This window comes from Crinia signifera, chromosome 5 (genome assembly GCF_055691185.1).
Source record: "Crinia signifera chromosome 5, ASM5569118v1, whole genome shotgun sequence".
Lineage (NCBI taxonomy): Eukaryota > Metazoa > Chordata > Amphibia > Anura > Myobatrachidae > Crinia > Crinia signifera.
Genome location: NC_139221.1, coordinates 277,547,552 through 277,567,443, shown reverse-complemented (window position 1 = coordinate 277,567,443; position 19,892 = coordinate 277,547,552). Strand labels below are relative to the sequence as shown.

General features: G+C 39.9%; 1 protein-coding gene across 1 annotated transcript in view; it reads right to left on the bottom strand.

Moving 5' to 3' along the window:
- Positions 1 to 19,892, bottom strand: part of XYLB (xylulokinase) — a 153,485-nt gene that overhangs the window by 23,417 nt on the left and 110,176 nt on the right. The window contains exon 16 of the mRNA XM_083189068.1: positions 2,015 to 2,073. Coding sequence (XP_083045194.1) covers positions 2,015 to 2,073 — 59 coding nt within the window. The remainder of the gene's footprint in view (positions 1 to 2,014; positions 2,074 to 19,892) is intronic.

Genomic DNA, 19,892 nt, shown 5'->3' with positions numbered 1-19,892 from the left:
ACATTTCTGTGTATGAATATGTATGGACTGAATGGACTTCAGCATGGTTCATCTTCAGATGCCAGCATAAGTCGCACCACTGAAACATGCAACAGCCTTATTGCAGGCAGGAGCAGGGTTATCATCACTGTCCGTTTGTGTAGCCACCTCCCAGTCACAGCCCAGTAACGCCCTGTCACCGGCTAGGAAGGTGTAGCCACTTCCCAGAAATGCCAAGCACTTTTGCAAGACATCTCTGACATTGTGCATTTTACTCGCACATCACCTTTGTGATTACACTGCGCTGTAAGAGTTTTCAAGGATTTTCATGCAGATTTAGTGGATTCAGATCCTGATCAGCTGTATAACTGATAAAACTCTATGAAGCACAAAAATAATAATAAAACCTATTCCAGCTGATGTTGTCTTTGTTTCTATAGGAACAAAATGATTCAATGTATCCTATGCGGTTTATTTAAGACTAATAGTACACAGGTCTCATTACCATGTAAATCACATGCCTAGGCTAGGAATAAAGGGGTTGGGTATGGGATCCAGTCAGGATGATTATGATCAAACTACCCGCAATGACATCCTGACTGTCATAATCCCGACACATTTTACCCACCCCTCCCACAGCCTAACCCTACCCTCCCACACCCTAACCTCACTCTCCACGTCATAACCCTAACCTCCCCCTCCCACAGCCTAACTGTAACCTCCCCCTTCTGCAGCTCAACCCTTCATTATAACCCAAATCTCCTCCTCCTGCAGCCCAATTCACCCCTCCCACAGCTTAACCCTAAACTCCTACTCCCACAGTGTAAGCCTTACCTCCCTACCCGTACCCTAATGCTTATGTTATACACACATACTGGGCAATTTTATCCTAACAATCCGGATGATATCGTTATCGTTGATGATATCACTGCACATCGGCCAGTATGTATGCTCCCATGCATCTATAACTATCCTGCTGTCGTCTGTACATGCAGTTCAATCATGACAACTGCTTGTACGGAGCGGGCGGGTGACGTCACTGACCGATATCAGTAACGATATCGGTCAGTGTGTATGTACTATATTGTGACTCCCGCGACACTGCCGATATAGTTGACCCAGCATAATACTTACCGGTAGAATGGGCCAATATTCTGACAGTTATGATGCTGCTGTCGGTGTTGTGAACACTGGCATCCTGACTGTTGTATACTGACCACATCCCAATGAAAATCTCTTTCCTTATTAGTATATTTTGAATAGTTCAATTCTGTTGTCTCAATCACACAACTATAAGGCTCCACTATGTAATGTGTAATGCAGCACCCACTTACAGATTACATAAACTAATAGGCAAAACAAGAACACAGTTCATGACAAAGTAGGGCAGTATACAGGAAGCACTGTGTATATAAATGTGCTACATCAGCAAAGAACACTGAATAAGCATCAGGGTGGTACACATCTCAGAAATTAGATGCCCTCAAAGGGAGAATGGAATAAAAGATTAAGAGTCGGAAAAGCACATGAGGGAGGAGGGCCTTGTGCATTAATGAAGTTTCATTAAGAAACTTCATTAATGTGCATTGGATAAGATGTCAAACACATGCACTTTGGCCACTTTTCCCCACAATTCTCAGCCCGATCCATCTGAATTGGGTGAAAAGTGGCCAAATCGCACTAGTGTATGGCCAGTTTATGGCCAGCTTTAAAGCCTTTTCATCCGAGTGTATAGCCAGTGTGAAGTGCAAAGTGACAGATGAAGCACAACGAGGCACAAAAAAAAGCCCTTGGCACTACATTGTAGTACTTTGCATACAATGTGGCATCAAATAATTCAGTGCAGTGCATTCCCATTAAGTGGATTTGTCACATCCAATTGATTAATATATGCGACGGATATAAACTCAAACAAAAGAGACACCCAAGTTGCATGGGACAAGATGCACCAAGATGGGCTCTTTGGAGCAACTGTGACAGAAGTGTATAAGGATACATGTGTACTTCATATAACAGACAGAGTGATAAAAGGTACCTGTAAAATATCTTGATTGCATGAAGCTCCTCCAGTGGCCAATATCCTTGTTTGCGGCACTAGATAAAAAAGGAATTTATATTATTTGTATGTATATGTGTGTGTGTGTGTATACTGTATGTTTGTGGATTCAAATACAAAAAACACCATGACCTTGCAATAATTGCACCATTATGTTCCATCCAGCACACATCAATCACATTAATGTACAGTATATGCCTCAGAAACCTGGAAACATTATACAGGATCTTAGTCCAGCCTCCACTCTGAAGGACAAGGGTATAAAATACATTAAAAAATTTAGAAAAACACAATTTTACTTGAAAATAAGACATTATTGCTCCCAACTGATATATTCTATTTATAATCTAAACAGGACTCCTGTTCCCTTGTAGACAATCAAAATCATTTTTCACATTGGGCATTAGTGAATGGCTGCCAGAGAGCCAGAGTCATGGCTTTAATTGTGACTCTTTGTCAGTTATATATAGTGTGTGCGGGACCCCTACTATGGTGGTGTTTCGTCTATTTATCCCATTTGCACCTTAGGTAGGTTAAACAGCAGGAAATATGGGCTGAGTTATGAGAATGCCCACACACTGCACAGTATCGGGATCTTTTGGACAACATCTTTTGTCAAGACTACCTGATCAGAAAGTCAAAGCCGAGCGTTCTGCCGGTAGACGATCATATCTGCACACTACAAAATAACACAAGCCGATCATCCGATAACTGGCAGATTGACCCTATACACTATACAAAGTATATTTAGCTTAACAGATCAAAAACAAAGAAACATTCTGTTAATTAACCTAGGAGTTCTCAAACTCTGTCCTCAAGACCCCACACAGTTCAGGTTTTCCAGGTCACCCGGCAGGTGCACAGGTGCACTCATTACTGACTGGCGCATTTTTAAATATCATGCATGGGGTTTGTTTGCATAGACGCAAACGCAAAAGACAAATGTGCTTTTTTTGGGCGCACTCTTTAACACAGTAATAATTGTATGATAAATGTATTTATTTAAAACATAGCTTTTATTGGACTTTTATATCTAAAAGAAAGTGAACACAATAATCAAACAATTAGTTCAACGTAAATACGTAATCTGGGCGCATTTGCTGTTTTGACTTAGTAATCGTACAAGAAATTGCTTTAAACGGCGAAAGTATATGGATTGGGTCCCAATTAGTCTAGATCAGTGTTTTTGCCTCAGCATATACATTAAATATCCACAGGTGGAGCTAATGATGTCACTTGATTCTGTGAGGAGACCTGTAAAACATGTACTGTCTGGGGTCCTGAGGACCGACTTTGATAACCTGTGCCTTATAATAATCTTGTTTTGCAATGTGAAATCTCAGTTCTGTATTGCTCTACAAAACGAGGCACCCCAGTGCGTATTTCTCATTTTCTGCTACAAATCTTGAATTTGCCCCGGTCTTTCCCTCTCCCTGTGGCAACTGCTGCTCCTCGAGTTTTTTACAAAAGAATAAAGGTGTTTTTGCAGATAAAATGAATTGGAACTTGTACTGCACAGTGGCTATTTTTCTCTTCATTAATGATCTTCTATTTAACCAAATTGGTATAGGTTCCCTGCGAATTAGTTTGAGACAGGGTCATTATTTTAATTCTAGAGTCTTATTCCATAACACTAGAGCAGACATGTCCAAACTACGGCCCTCCAGCTGTTGTGCAACTACAAGTCTCATCATGCCTTGCCACAGTTTTGCTATTAAGGAATGCTAAAACTATTGCAAGGCATGCTGGGATGTGTAGTTTTACAACAGCTGGAGGGCCACCGTTTGGACATGCCTGCACTAGAGAAACATACATTTTATTCCTGATGGTCTTCTATGAAATACCTGCCTAAATAATTTTTGCATTAGTTCTAGTCTGCAAATGAGCTCCATGACTGCTGGAAGGATCGGTAATCTGCAGTGATTACAGATGAAAGCTTTGTCAAGTGGAAAAGCGGTGGAGTGCTGGGAATTCCCACTGTTTGCTGCAGAGTAACAGTAATGGAACAACAGTAAAAGCTAATGGTTTATTAAATTAACTTTTGGAATTTCCCAAAAGTGATATAATAATCTAATATTGAAATATGAATTATCTTAAAACCATATAAATATATCTAGACAATTTTGATAATCAGTGGTGATCTAGAAAATAAGCATTTCATGGCAGGTTGATTCTGGGATGCTTAGTACTGTTAAAACAGATTAAAGAAGAGAAACAGCAGGGATGAAATTAAAGCATCTGCTTATTAGTTAATCCATAAAATAAAACATTTAAGCAACACTGAACTACACTTATTGCACGTTAAGCCGATGTAAAGCCCTGAAGTCTCATATAAAGTCAATGATTGTTTCTTTGTGGGTTGACTCAAGATCCCTTGAGCACAGCAGCAGTCAGTTAAGTTACTCAGGATTAAACAAGAGCTAGTAGGGACATAATGTAATGCAGGCTTGCTCCGTCACAACACACTTGAATCTTATTACACAGTCTTGTTAGAGTTTTAATTGTTGCAACACTTCTGATCAGGAGTGTCAAGTGGTGTGTGGGTGCAAGCACCTGTTCCTGGGAGGACCTGGCAGTGGCAGAGTATATGGAACGAGGGAAGATGGGGTTACTGTCTATAGTTCATTTACCCTAGCAATGTGGAGAATCAGATTAAAAGTGACAGTTCATTGCCATAGCTTCTTAGTGGTAAACAGGGTCACACCCCCATTTGGCTGTTTGTTAATCAATGCCATTTGCCAAGGCATGCAGCCTATGGGAATACTACAGTGAACCTTTACTGCATGTAGTAGATACATCATTTGATTTGATGGCAGATAAAATCCACTTGACCCATCTATTCTGCGCAAGATGACATCCAGTGAGTAGTTTGCTCATTAAACAAAAAACTGCTCTAATAACCACCTGACACACAGCTACAGTACCGTACAGCGTAATTGTAGATCTAATGTTGTACTAATGTTCAGGAAACATAAGTTATTTCACCTTTTCATACTCTCCTGTAACTTACTATATACGTGTACATTGAAAGACATTCAATTAGAGAAAGCCCGGTCATTCCGCAAATACGTACAGGATATATTTGTATATATTTGTAGACGAGCAGATTTCTCTCTAATATCTGTATATTTAATTAGAGGTGAAATGAGGTGCTGTTGATGGGGTTTCCATACTGTTTCAATGGCAACTCAACCCTTTCTTGGTTAATGGAAACAACATGATACTCTATATCCATCCTGTAATGTTTAGCCATATATTTGTTGGGTTGTATTATTACACTATGGCATATGTAGCAGCAGCTATGATTGCACAAATGAAAAGAGAAATAATCATTAAGCATGAAGCACTGGAAATACAGATACACAATCCATATACCTAAGCTCATCTCTCACAGATTTGGGAAGACAGACGAGGCACAATAGTGTACCCAGGGGCACCAGGCATTTTACATGCTGTGTTCAAACATTTACATTTGGTACCTTTTTACTCCACTTTATTTATCTCCAAGATTTGATACACTTCTTTAATTTCCCATTTGTGTATGCTCACAGATTTTAAATGGAAAGAATTGAAGAAAAGAAAGAAAAAAAAGAAAAGATATAAAAGCAAAAAAGGAAGGAATGAAAAAAAGAAAGGGAGAAAGGAAGGAAGGAATGTCAGGAGCCAGGTTCAGTCTGTTTTGTTTTCTGTCAGTTTCTGTTTGGCATTTTGACTCACTGGTGGCCTTCAGTGGCAGGTCTGTTGCCATTACAGCTTTGTGTTCTGGGAGCTAATTTATTCACTAGGCTGTGAGATAATTAAACTAATCAAGCACTTGCTGGGAGAATGCCTGGAGATACACCAGGTGTTATCAATCACCTGAGGCCTTGATAAGGCATGCTCTTCTTTGGATCCCTGCCAGTTATAGCTTGCTGTTTTCTGTGCTGGTAGCTGCAGATCTACTGCTCTCTGGTCCTAGGTCCTGCTCCTGTTCCATTCAGTCTGAATTCTGTCGGAGTCCTTCTCACTTCAGTCTGGGTCCTGTTTACAGTCTTGTCCTGTGTCGTCTGGGTCCAGTCAAGTGTCCTATCCTGCTGCAGTCTGGATCAAATATCATTGTCCCCTTGCTGTCCTAGTCCAGGGACCTCCAGCCGTGGTGCAGCCATTGTCCAGCTGCCGTCTCACTGCGGTCACCGTGCAGCTGTAGTCCAGCCGTTATCCAGCCGCCCGATTGCTGCGGTCAGTGTCCAGTCTTGGGCCGGTCACGTAAGTGCTCCAGTGGAGCCTGGTTCCTTATTCTTTATTCCTACGGGCAAGCGGCCCTTCCTCCTTAGTTATAATCATTATTATCCTGGTTCTGCTCTCCGTGGTTCGGAGAGGCCCACAACTGTGGGTTTACGTCTGTTTTGGGGTACCGTCACTTTAAGAGTACTATTTTTATGTTGGCGTGTGTTTGGTTTGGTGGCGCCCTATTGTTGCTTTGTTCTGGTGTTTGCGACTCGGTCGCGCTGTCCCGTCCTTGGCCTGGTGCCGGTTAGTCAGGGTTTTTTTCAGGTAGGCCCGTTAGTTAGATCTGCCTTTTAAGATACTCCCTGGTGATCGCTCACCCCTTGTCACCACTCCTGGCTGCATCGGGGTCGGAGCAGGCTTAACCGGCTCCTTCGAACGCGGCGGCTACAGGCGAAGCCTAGCACTACCGCAGGGGTATTCCATCTGCCCACGGGACTCAACAGAGTCAGTGTAGGGTTTCGCTGTGGCCGTTCTAACCAGCGGTCCCGGCTACGGGCTCACGCCTGATCTCCAGCTCCCTGCCTCCTGCAGCACCACACCAACATCCTCACAGTACTGTCTCCGGACTCCCACGGTGGGTAACCCCCAAGTCCGTAACAAGGAAGGAAGGAAGGAAGGAAAGAAGGAAGGAAGGAAGAAATTAAGGAAGTTAGAAAAGAAAAAAGGAAGGAAAGACAAAGAATAGAAAAAATGAAGAAATGAAGGAAGAAAATAATGAAAACAAAGATAGAAAGAATGAAAGAAAGAAAGAAAAGAAATAAGGAAGAAATGGTGGAAGGAAGAAAAGAAAGAAAGAAAGAAAGAAAGAAAGAAAGAAAGAAAGAAAGAAAGAAAGAAAGAAAGAAAGAAAGAACGAAATCTCTGGTTTCTGTACTGACCTTAAATTTTATTGACTTTATATTTAATTTGCGGTTAAGGTTATTTTAAGGTGCACTTTCTAACCACTGCCATATTCTCATCTTTCCTCTGTAGTCAGTTGACCAAAGTCCTTACAACCAGTTTGTTCCACACTATGGCCATAGACAGTGCTAAGCCCATCTTCCACCACCCTCATCAGGATTGCTGTCCGGACCAGCCTTACAGGATCCAACGACCCTGCATGCCATCTAAAGGGTTGCCTTGATTCCATCAACATCTACCCATATTGTCCATTTGGGACTTATACAACCAACTCCATTAATCACTTTCCAGTGGACCAGTAATTTGTGCCATCTTGGGCCGACCACTTGGACATATGGACTGTTCCATCATCATATGGGACTGATCAACCAGGAGTGGTAACTATTACACATTAACCAGTACTGTTTGTCAAAATAGGAATGGACTCTCCTTTAACTGCTGCTAGTGTGGAAGTGGAACCATCTGTTATTATTAAATCATCGTTTTTCGTACCATATTTGTTTTGAAATAATACATTCATTGTAAAGATCATCCAATATTTACAAAGTTTTCTTTTAAAGGTACAGAACTGCTATTCTTTTTTTTTTTTTTATGGCCATTGGAATGTGACTGATATCCATGCATTACCATTGTGAATCAAAATAGTATAGTACATATAATGTATCATATACATATAATGTATCCATACTAAGAAGTGGGCATGTCATTTCTGAAAAAAAAAATCATCAAAATTATAATAATTAAATTTTTTAGATGGCAGATAGATTTGAGTGATTATTACAAAGGCAATCTAGGGTTACACAGTGCACTAGGAAAGAAGGATCGCTCCAAGGCTGTGCAGGAATTATTGTAAAACATGGGACGGAAAGATGGCAGAAAGCTAGACTCCTACATTCAGCTGTTGGAGTTATACAAGGTAAATATGCAAACCTACACTAACTATATAGTTATGCCCCATATATACATCGGTGTATATGGAGTTTGCAGTTTCGTGCTGCACAATTAGGTGCAACAGTGTATATTATTAAGCAATAACTAATAGACAGTTATACAATAAACAATTAACTTGTAGACAGGATAATGCAGACTTATACTCATCCACACGTGACATATGGGGTGAACATTTATAGGATGAGAGATTCAGAAATTGAGAGATTTGGTAACATATCATTTACACTTCACAATCAAACTGGTTTTGCAGTGTAACTGATTGCCGCTTTAAAAAAACTTGAGCTTTCTTACCAAATCTCTCACTTTCTGAATCTCTCATCCTATTAAATTTCCCCCCATGATTTCTTAGTGACACTACTATTTTGTTTACAACAATCATTTTAAAAATACAAATTCGCAATAAAACAAAAAATATAGAAAAACAATAATTAAAATAATTGAATATGGTATCTCAGTAATTTATGGCATGCTTAAAAAAAAATGGGTTTGAGAATTAGCCATAAAAATTCAATATTACATTTCATAAGTAAATTATAACAGGAATGAAATGGAGATAGACAAGAGCATACCAGAATTAATAACCATGAAATTGCACAAATGTTTTTACCAGTACTGATGGTTCACACAGTATAGTAAATCTTTTCTACACTTCCAGACTTTTACCTTAAGGAGAATGACAGAACTACTGTATGACTCTGAATATTGAATGTATTAGCTGAACTATTCATATCACCTATGACGTATGTTTATGTGTGGTACATAGTAGCAGATTATTATATAAATTAAAATCAGTTTTACTTATTCACAAATCTGAATTCTGTTGTAAGTCGCTGCTAACGTAACACATACTGTAGCAGGACAAATAATGAAGCATTGCAGTGCAGAGTCATAGTAATCAATTAAGATAAAACATTTAATACTGTATAATTTGAGCGGCATGACTGTATTTTGTATACAATTCTATAGACAATGGCACAATTACATGGATTTTCATGGATTGCATTTGTCATTGCCAATATGAAGTCTGAAGGTGTGGTGCACCAGCATTTGATGACCGCATTCAAGACAGACCCTTACTCTGCTCTTCTGAGAACAGAGAATTGGTCATAACAGATTGGTTCCTACCAAAACTTTTATACTGGGCTTGGTGGGGTGCTGATAAACCGCTATGGCTACAGGTATAAGATGCAAATAGCCTTAACTCCATTTACAGTGTATTGTGGAACAAAAAAATATATTTAAGCTAAATGTCCTAAGTGGTAGGCTTTCACAGACATAAATATTCAATGCTATAAAATTGCAATATTCAATGGCATAAAATTGAAGAGGAGCATGTTCAGATTTACTGAGGCTCTTTTCACCAAACTTGCGCAAGATCATATTCATACAGATTCATCATATTGGCTAACCAAAACACGTGCCCATAGCCAATAAGATGACAATTTTGAAGTCAGGCTAAATCCAAACTGGCACATCTCTAGAAAAAACTGTACAATCACTAATAATAATAATAATAATAATAATAATAATAATAATAATAAACACATAAACACATTTCTATTAAGATCTAGAATTATTTCTTTTTTACTTTAATTCAAGTTATTAAATATTTTATTTTTAATTTATTAACATTGGTTATTTTTTACCATTTAAATTACCTACAGTACAGTTTTAGAAACATCTTAATTGGGTTACTTTTTCTCTTTAGCTAATCGCTGATCCGATCCTCAAACATTGGCCTCAATGGGAATTCTGTATTTTTCTAATGGGGAGCAGGTGATTCCTTGGCGAGGCAGAGGGTGATGGGTATAGAGTAATGCAGGAAAGTAGCAAAGAGTGAGGCAGTGGGCGAGGGAGAGATAGTGGGAGACGGAGAGGCAGTGGGTAACACCAGGTAATAGATGATAGAGGAAAAAATGGGTGATGTCAGGGGGAAGTGGCAAGAAGAAGGGAGACAGGAAGAGGGGGACAGAAAACAATGTTAGCATCTAATAAAAGATATAAACACCGGATCACCTATCAGGTGTTTATATCTTTTATTAGATGCTAACATTGCTTTCTTTTTAAAAGAGTATATATATTTTTTTTTTTCTCCATTACTGTTTTATCCATTTGTTTTACTGATACACCATCCCCCTTTGTGTGGGTATATATTGATATCCCCTTTTTTGTAACAAAAAAACAAAAAAATGTATGTATCTCTTTTTATTTTATTTTTTCCCCTGTGCGTAACAAATTGTTGAACCTATATTTATAAATACTGTCCCATATGAATTTAATACGTGCATAACAGTCGCTATCAGAGTCCAAACCAAATTTCTTTCCAAAACTACTCCCTGAACGGGACACCACTGTTCCTGGACTCAGCTGACACCCCACATACCCAAGGGGATTGCATTAAATGGGACTGGACCCCTTTTACAAATACCTGTTTGATACACCTTGACCCACATCTCACCTAATCTACTTGTTCCATGTATATATATATATATATATATATATATATATATATATATATATATATATATATATATATATATAGGAAAAGAAGGGAAATGTAGGGCGCCACTTGTGTTCTGAACAACTTAGTTTTTAAGTATCAAAGAGACAGATATACCTTTAGAAAAAAAGGGTGTCAGCTGACCTCTAAAAAAACACCTTGGTAAGGGGTGTAGCAAAAGGATACAATGGTTTGGATAGAGGTCTAAGCGACTACAAATATCTGTATAGGAAACGTTTTTCTTTTAAAACATATAAAAGTTTTATTAGTACAAAAAATTTTTTTGGTATATAAAAAAAGCACAATAGTATTTATATAAGAACAAACAGTACAAGAAATATCATAGAAAAAAGCAATATATAAAAAATGCGAAGCTAAGTAAAAAATGCCTATAAAAAATATCGCTAAAAAGGGGAGATATAAAATAAGTTGCAGGTAAAAGATACAGAAGTATCAGAACTTATCTCTTTATGGAGGAGTCAGCAGGCAGTACCCAACGCGTTTCGTCATCTAAGACTTCATCACCCCTTGATGAAGTCTTAGATGACGAAACGCGTTGGGTACTGCCTGCTGACTCCTCCATAAAGAGATAAGTTCTGATACTTCTGTATCTTTTACCTGCAACTTATTTTATATCTCCCCTTTTTAGCGATATTTTTATAGGCATTTTTTACTTAGCTTCGCATTTTTTATATATTGCTTTTTTCTATGATATTTATTGTACTGTTTGTTCTTATATAAATACTATTGTGCTTTTTTTATATACCCCAAAAAATTTTTTGTACTAATAAAACTTTTATATGTTTTAAAAGAAAAACGTTTCCTATACAGATATTTGTAGTCGCTTAGACCTCTATCCAAACCATTATATATATATATATATATATATATATATATATATATATATATATACAATCCAAATTCCCCTTGTGGGGGGAAGCAAGGAGCACTCGCCAAATAGATAAAGAATTTTCTATTTATTCAAAAAAGACAAAAATAGCAAAAAATAGCATAAGTCCAAAGTGTTACCTCCTCCTTTGGACTTATGCTATTTTTTGCTATTTTTGTCTTTTTTGAATAAATAGAAAATTCTTTATCTATTTGGCGAGTGATCCTTGCTTCCCCCCACAAGGGGAATTTGGATTGTGTACCTGGCACACTACGGTGTGACCTTGGGGCACCCCATCAATTTGTCTCCTGGTGTGTGCGAGTGCAGGTCAGCTCCTGTCATTTTACAGGCTGCATTTAACAAAATTACAATTATTTATGCTTATTTATTAACAGTTTCTTATATAGTGCAGCAAATTCATTGTGGTTTACAATTGGAAACAGTGCTAAAATAAACTTGGTAGTTACAGACAGTCAAAACGCTAGTTAGGAGCTAATTAGTTGGTATTTTGGGGTCTATGTTCTAGGCTTTGGGAGAGAGACAGTGAGAGACAGTGAAGAGAGATAAAGTACCAGCCAACAAGCTCATAATTCCCATGTTGCAGGCAGTGTTTGAAAAAAGACAGTTAGGGGCTAATTGGCTGATAATTTACCTTTTTTTTAAAATAGGATTTGTTTTGTCGGAAACGGCCGCAGATTCTAAACTTCACGGATGTTTTTCGACAATCCGTGGCTGTTTCCACCGATCCACGGACTTTCTGATACTAGACAGTCAGAACATTTAATTCCGACTGTCGAGTTTGATTGGACAAAGACGGCCCGGGATTCCGACTGTCGGGACATTCCAACAGTCGGAATCCCATATTGAATACCCCCTTTGACGGCTATTTTTTTTTTATAAATTTGAAACTGTCACTAATAAAATGAAATATGTTTGCAATATTGAAGCCCCCACACACTGGTTATCTAGGAACATGAATTACTATAATCCAGCAAATGTACCTTAAAGTAGTCCTGTTCTCTTGTCAAATCAATAGTTTATAACACTGATAAAGCCCCTAATCTACTGGTAGCTGAATCCCGCCTCTACTTCCGCTCTTTGTGCCATGTTATGTACAGTATTTGTATCTTGCTTATAATCCCCCTCCGTCTGTTCTGCAGTGTTCCACTCTACTACACTTAATTAAACTACAGTAAAGAAACCTCTTTTCATTTCCTTACAAAGCTATAATCATGTCTTATCTGTTTTTCTCCTTACCAGATTTACATATTAGTAATTCTTTCCATTGTTTCTGTAAAGCATCAGCCAATATATTGATATTAGTGCCCAGAGAATGGTTACAGGTCGATGCATTACCTAAGCAGTTTATCCTTGTTACAAATATAGAAAGGTTCATTTGTTTAAGGAAACTAGGCTGTCTTTCAAACTGGACTATTTCTGATTTCTTAATCGTTTTTTTAAATACATTTTAAACTCATTTTAAATTAACAGTTCATTGCCCTTATCTGGCAGAAGTGTGGAGGGGTTTCATACCAGGGACACACTGGGCGAGATTTAATACGGCCCAAGTTTAGTGGCAGTGCGAGCTGTCCGACGAACTCAGATGTTATTTTAAAGGGGAATTAACTTACAAGGCATGGTTTTGCTCGCACTGCCGCTGAACTCGGGCGGCATTAAATCTCGCCCATAGTTTAGCAGAAATTGCTGCCACATGTGCCAGAAGCTTGCCTACACATGAAAGAAGATTGAATCCAACAGCGCAAAAGACAACACAGTATATTTTTCACCTTAAGGCAATGTTAGGAAATGTTGAACTTACATGTCATGTTAGTAAATAAGCCTTATGCTGGGCACACACTAGACCATTCCCAAAGCCCCTGATATACTGTAGTTCACTATATCAGAGATGCAGCAGGAGAATGATATTGAGCATACAATTGCCAGGTCTTCGAGGAGGTGACGGGGCTATATGACACAATGATAATGATATATACGTGATAATGTCAACGATATCGATATCTTTCATATAGTGTGTGCCCAGCGTTGTGACAAAAAGGGGCACAATACTGTTTGCTGCCTGTCAGAAGAGGCCAAGAAACAGCACTAATATAGCCCTCCCAAACTACAGAGGTCTCTGACGTTAACCCCCAACAGATTCAAAGTATTTTTTTAAAGTTACTTTTATAAGTATATTGTGCACAGGCAATTTGATGATGTAATATGATAAAGAGCACATGGGAAATGCCCCTTTTGCCAACTTGCCCCTTGTTAAGAATTGATACTATGAAGCCATGCCAGAGGAGTGTAGCATTAATATCTTGCTTGTAAAACAAAGGTACAGTGCTGAGAAATGTAAGGTCTCACAGTGAGGCAGATCTATTAAGCCTCATAAAGTGATAAAGTGATAAAAGTGGCCAGTGATGATGCACCAGCCAATCAGCTCCTGTCAAGTTACAGGCTGTTTGAAAAATTACATTTAGGAGCTGATTGGCTGCTGCGTTTTCACCAGAGACTTTATCACTTCACTAGGCTTAATACATCTGCCCCTGAGTGACTAGCTTTAAGTCGAAAGGAAAAATTGTGGCTGATCAGATTTGTTCTTTGCCTTTTTTTCAGCAGATTATTTTGTGTGTAGGTCTGCTATTGATGATACATAAGGTAGGAGATTGTACAGTATAGCACCATTGGGATACAGCTTCATTTAAAATGTACATTGGACAATACATTTCAACTTAATGCTTCTTGTATAGTGTATTTTTCAGGTTAACAGTCCTTTTTCTCTGTTTCAGAACCGTAATAAGGTTTCAGCTACCTGTCCTGCAGCTCAGTAAGATTTAGCACATTGATTTTGCTCTCAGGGATACTTTGAAGGCCTATTCACAAATGTTTTTGATACATGTACTGTATGTGCTACATGTTCTTTGTGGCCAAAATGCTTCTGAACCTACAAATACTACATCTGAAAAAATATTACTGCCCATTTTTGTAAAGTTTAAGTCTTAGATATGTTGACATACGTATGAACATAGCAAACAACAAGGGGTACATTTCTAAAGCTTCTAAAAATGGAAAAGTGGGGATGTTGCCCATGACATCTAAGGTTTCTGTATTGCATCCTAGAAAATCATAGACCTAATCTGGTCTATGATTTTCTAGGATGCAATACAGAAACCTTAGATGTATTAATATCTTATCTACTGGAGTGCGAAAGTGAAAACTCCACCACCTGGCAATCCCCACTAGAGCTCACAACGCCTAGTGCTAATGCACTGTTTCTAGCCCCCTGCCGGTTCCATTGGGCATGTGCGAGATCTCACTAATCTAGCAAGATCTCCTGTGCTGCCCGGAGTGAGCAGCCCCCACAGCCATGGACAGCGCAGTCCTTACTGGAGAACAACTGCACCTGTAGAAAACGATAGCTGTATTTGCGGTACTGACTGTTCATACATTGCCCCCACTTATCAGCAGGCTATTTGATACTGTAGATAGTAGTGCCAATAATGACAGCACATAACAGTGCTGATACGGCTTTTCCCCGATGCCGACCCTTCTTACATCTACCCCTCTGTCCCAATAGCTTGTTATAGCTGGCGGCCACAGCTCCAGAGATGCATTGTCAGAAGTTTAGGGTTCTCCCTTGTCTCTACATGTATGAACTCTGACCACTCGGCCCTTGGCCTGCTTGACTGTGACTGCAGCCCTACTTGGGCTCTGCCTCAACACACAGCCTCTAGGTGTGGTCACGTACCCCTTTTTGTTGCTTGTGTGGGTGGAAACAGTTTTTTTTCCCTTTATTCCAACATTTTGGGACTCATCATTTAATAGGATTGTTTTGTTGAAATTCTAGGCTTTAAAATATGGAGTGCTCTGATCTCTGAAACTTTTGTGACAGCATCATGACACCAATATCCTTGGAAACCCCAAATTCACCATGGTGTATACATACAGATACATGTTTGTAAGCCTGCAGGTGGGAATTACAGGTGCAACTAGAGCATGACATTTGCTGAATAACACTTTCAATTATATGTACAGGACGGGTCTCCCTTATCCGTGTATTCCAAAAACCGAAATATTCCGAAAACAGTGGTTTTTCTGAATATTTTTTTTTTTTTTTTTTCCCAACCCCTTTTTTCATACTTACCTTGTCCCGACATGTCCATGGCAGCCTCCGGGATCCTCTTCAGTGGCATCTCCGGACCCAGGGGTGAATTGCGCGAAAGCACGGGCGCTCCGGTGACATCACCGGCGCACTCGCGCAATGATCCCCTGGGACCAGAGATGATGCTGAAGAGGATCCTGAAGGCCACCGTGGATGCCGGGGGACACCTTGGACATCGGGGCACCACCAGGGGACCAGATGAGTATGAAAAAAAAATATTCCAAAAGTAGAAAAAAAATCCCTTATCCAAAATGCTCGTGCTCCCGAGCATTTCAGATAAGGGATACTCAACCTGTATACAGTATATCATTAGGGAAAGCTTTGCTGAACATTAGTTCTAATGCCATCTACTCTAATTTAAATATAAACAAAAGGTCATCACAAAAGCTAATCTGGTATATATACCTGTACATCTACATGACCCATCTCGGTTTCCCGGAGATGAGTTTCTCTGTGCATTTAACAGACACATGAAGAATATGTAGGCAGACAGGTACAGTGCTTATCAAGATGTACTGCGGCTTTTAAAATATAAATTTAAAGTTTTCAATCTGCGAGATCTGATTGCATTATAAATAGTGGGAAAGATCACGTCTCGCACTACAGACATCTGTGTATTACTATTTATAATTCCCATCCAATATCCTTCATTTCTTAGTCCCCAAACCCATTTCCAGCCTTTCATTAGGATCCTAACCTTTAGAATTTATTTCAAGCTCTATGTCTGCCCACTTAAGAACATAATGTTCTTTTATGTGAAGTGTAAATTGAAATCCACATATATAATAAACAAGCTCGATATTGTAATGGGTGCTGCTCTCACACAGCATGCTAATTTCAAACACAGATTACGCCGAACAACAGATTATGCTCTTTACTCCATGAGAACTACTTAGTTCCCATTGTAGTTCTGTGCATTTACATTAATTGCATGCGACAGACTCACTTATTATAGAAACTTTTTAAACATAAAAACAGGAATCACATCTAATATGCCACAAAGCAGCCTACTGTACATAGTTGTACATTCTTAAAGTGTAGTTATGTCTAAATACAACTTTCAAACCAGATAACAGCATGGGCAGCACGGACGGTGTAATGGTTAGCATTACTGCCTCACAGTACGGAGGCCATGACCTATCTGTGCAGAGTTTGTATATTATCCCCGTGCTTACGTTGGTTTCCTCCGGTACTCCGGTTTCCTCCCACAGGTAACTGCCAGCAGATTACAGGTGTCGGATTTCAGGTAACAAGTGCTGGGTAACAGGAGCTGAATTGCAGGTAATAAGTGCTGGGTAACAGGTGCTGGATTCCAGGTAACAAGTGCTGGGTGGCAGGTGCTGGATTGCAGGTAACAAGTGCTGGGTAACAGGTGCTGGATTCCAGGTAACAAGTGCTGGTTAGCAGGTGCGGGATTGCAGGTAACAAGTGCTGGGTAACAGGTGCTGGATTCCAGGTAACAAGTGCTGGGTAGCAGGAACACTAAAGAGCATGAACTGGAGCACAGGTTGAAGCTTCCTCCCAAGGGATTGACAACAAAGCACTGATGTCTGCATGCCCCAGAGAGATCAGCTTTATCCCCCTGGGCTGATCCCAATTGGTGGGGCTGGACTGAACTGGCGCTATTGGCCGGCTACAACAACATGGCGGCGCCCGGACAGGAGACAAACACCTATTCCTATTCCCCCGCCAGGAGCGCACGCCGGAGGCCCCGGGAAGATGGTGGTGGAAGGGAAGACTGGAACCTGGACGGACGACCAGCAGACCCAGCCGCCGGAGATGAACAGGTGAGCGGCGTGCCCCAGCACTGGCCGTGACAGTTGATTGTAGGTATATTGGGCATGTTTTCTATGTTTAGATCCGATTCCGATCCGATGCGCGTCCCCGCTGGTCAATTGGTCGTTTTACAGATCCTACCTGCTGCAGATAGGATCTGTAAAAGATCCATTCAACTGGATACAGATCCAGATCGGATTGGGATCGGATCGTATGCAGATCGTGTGCTCCAACAGATCGTGCAACCATTGCACGATCTGCTCACGATCAAGTTCGTTGTGGTGTGTACAGTACCAGGCATTAGAATTCTCTTCTGTGCAATCACTTTGCATTTTATGAATTGATAAAAAATTACAAACATTTCTATTTTTTAAAGAAATCTTATATATATATATAGAATGTTTTTCACACCTGCCTAAACTTTTCCACAGTACTGTATACCAATAAAAAGTTAAAATGGAATCATCTATTTTAAGTGTGCCCCTCCAAAAAAAGAGTTGCTTTTTTTTTTTGCACTTAAAGCCCCTTCACCTGGATACACGAATATCACTTTAAAACATGCTCTAGTCCTTTATACCAATGAAAGAGTTTGGAACAGGGAAATCATTTCCAACAGAGTTATTCCTCTATACGATGATAACGGCTAGTTCTATTAACCTACTGGGAAAATGTTTGAAAAAACCATGACGCCGAGGTTTTGTTATATAGTGCTGGGCCTTAAAACGGGTGAATGATCCTGACAAACACTGACTGTTCGCCAGCTTTACTGAATTATAAATCGTCATTTTATATGCAATAAAAGTGACGGTATTGGCTTTTTAAACGTGTTACAGTCTCTTTAAAGTGCCAGTAGGATTGTTAGTCTTTAGACAATGTCATAAATGTTCCCAGTAATTCACAGCTTGCGCCTATCTCTCGACAACTGTAAATATTGGTTTTATATGGCTAAGTGATTGAAATAGCTGTAAGGTTAATCTATAGTTCTACATATCTAACAGTCTTTGCTGTAGACACAGTAATACGTTGTGAGAGGTAAATCAGTCAGAATAATGGTATTTGACGGCAGCTTAGCTACCACAACTTGTTTATTGTTAGCGGATAAGATTTATGACTGTGATAAAAAACAATATATTCCATTGTATGTTCGCCTGACAAATATGGGTTTATATATTTTTACAGCAATAAGCATGTGAATAGTGTGGGTATGGGCAGGATTTGTATAAGGGATGCCATTATATACTGTTTATAGTATATCTGTGTATATGTTATATTATACATAGATAGATAATAGATAGATGTATCATATTTCATAAGGTGAAGACAGATAATATACCAACCAGTCAGGTTGTCATATTTTCAACACAGGGCCTGATTCGGATTTGTACATAAATCTGATGGTTTGAGGTCTGCACATGTATAAAATGGGTCACTCACATTTGCGCCGTAGCAGCATAACTGCAATGGTGCAGAGCAGTGGCGTAACTATAGCCCCACAGCCCCTGCCATGGCGGGGAGGCGCTGAGTAACTGTGGGCGCCGGTCTACGCTGCGGGGCTATGTTACTAACCTCTGTGTGTGGCTGAGCTGACCGGGACGTGTGGGCAGACAGCGCGCCTCGCCCTAGCCCTCCCATCCGCCTAGGGGGAGGGGTGGGGGCGGCGCCTCCCATAACGGTGGTGGGGGGGGGGGGGCGAAAAAATCCTAGTTACGCCACTGGTGCAGAGTTTATGGGTGGAGTAGGGGGTGATGATCGGGAGGGCATTTCGTCCCCACTTTTGTACAAGGCCATCTTAATTAAAAATAATCATAACTTCCTGCTGTGTCTCTCCACCTGCTATCAGCCATCCAGCAATTAGCATGCACTACAGAAGCACAAGCAAACCCCTGCTCGAAGGCCTCTAGAATTGTGGGGCCCTAGGACAGCTGCCCATTAAGCCCATGCATTAAGATGGTCCTTCTTTTGTAGGTTTGCCAAGCTCAGATTCTGATTCGTCAGATGCAGATTCCTCTATCCAGCAGAAGGGATCCGATGGCCAGGTGCTGGTTTTAGAGATACACCCTGGTGCTAGTTTTAGAAATACAGGGGTATCCAATTTTTTCATTCCCCTGAATTTCTAAAACCAGGACCGGTTCAATGAACCCGGGGCTGGTTATAGCCCCGGGTTATTATTTATTTATTCTTTTTCTACACAGGGCAGCTTTGCACGGATCTGAATGCTTCATACCCATTTGGCAGCCGTAATTAGGTACGTATATGAATGTATACAAATAAGAACGGGTAGGAATCACTAAGACATTGAAAAATACAAATGAGGAGAATACGTCAGCTTAGTAAATTTGTCATATTCTTCATTCGTATTTTCGGGTGGTATACGACCGATCCCGTTCGTACCGGGATCGGCCATATATGG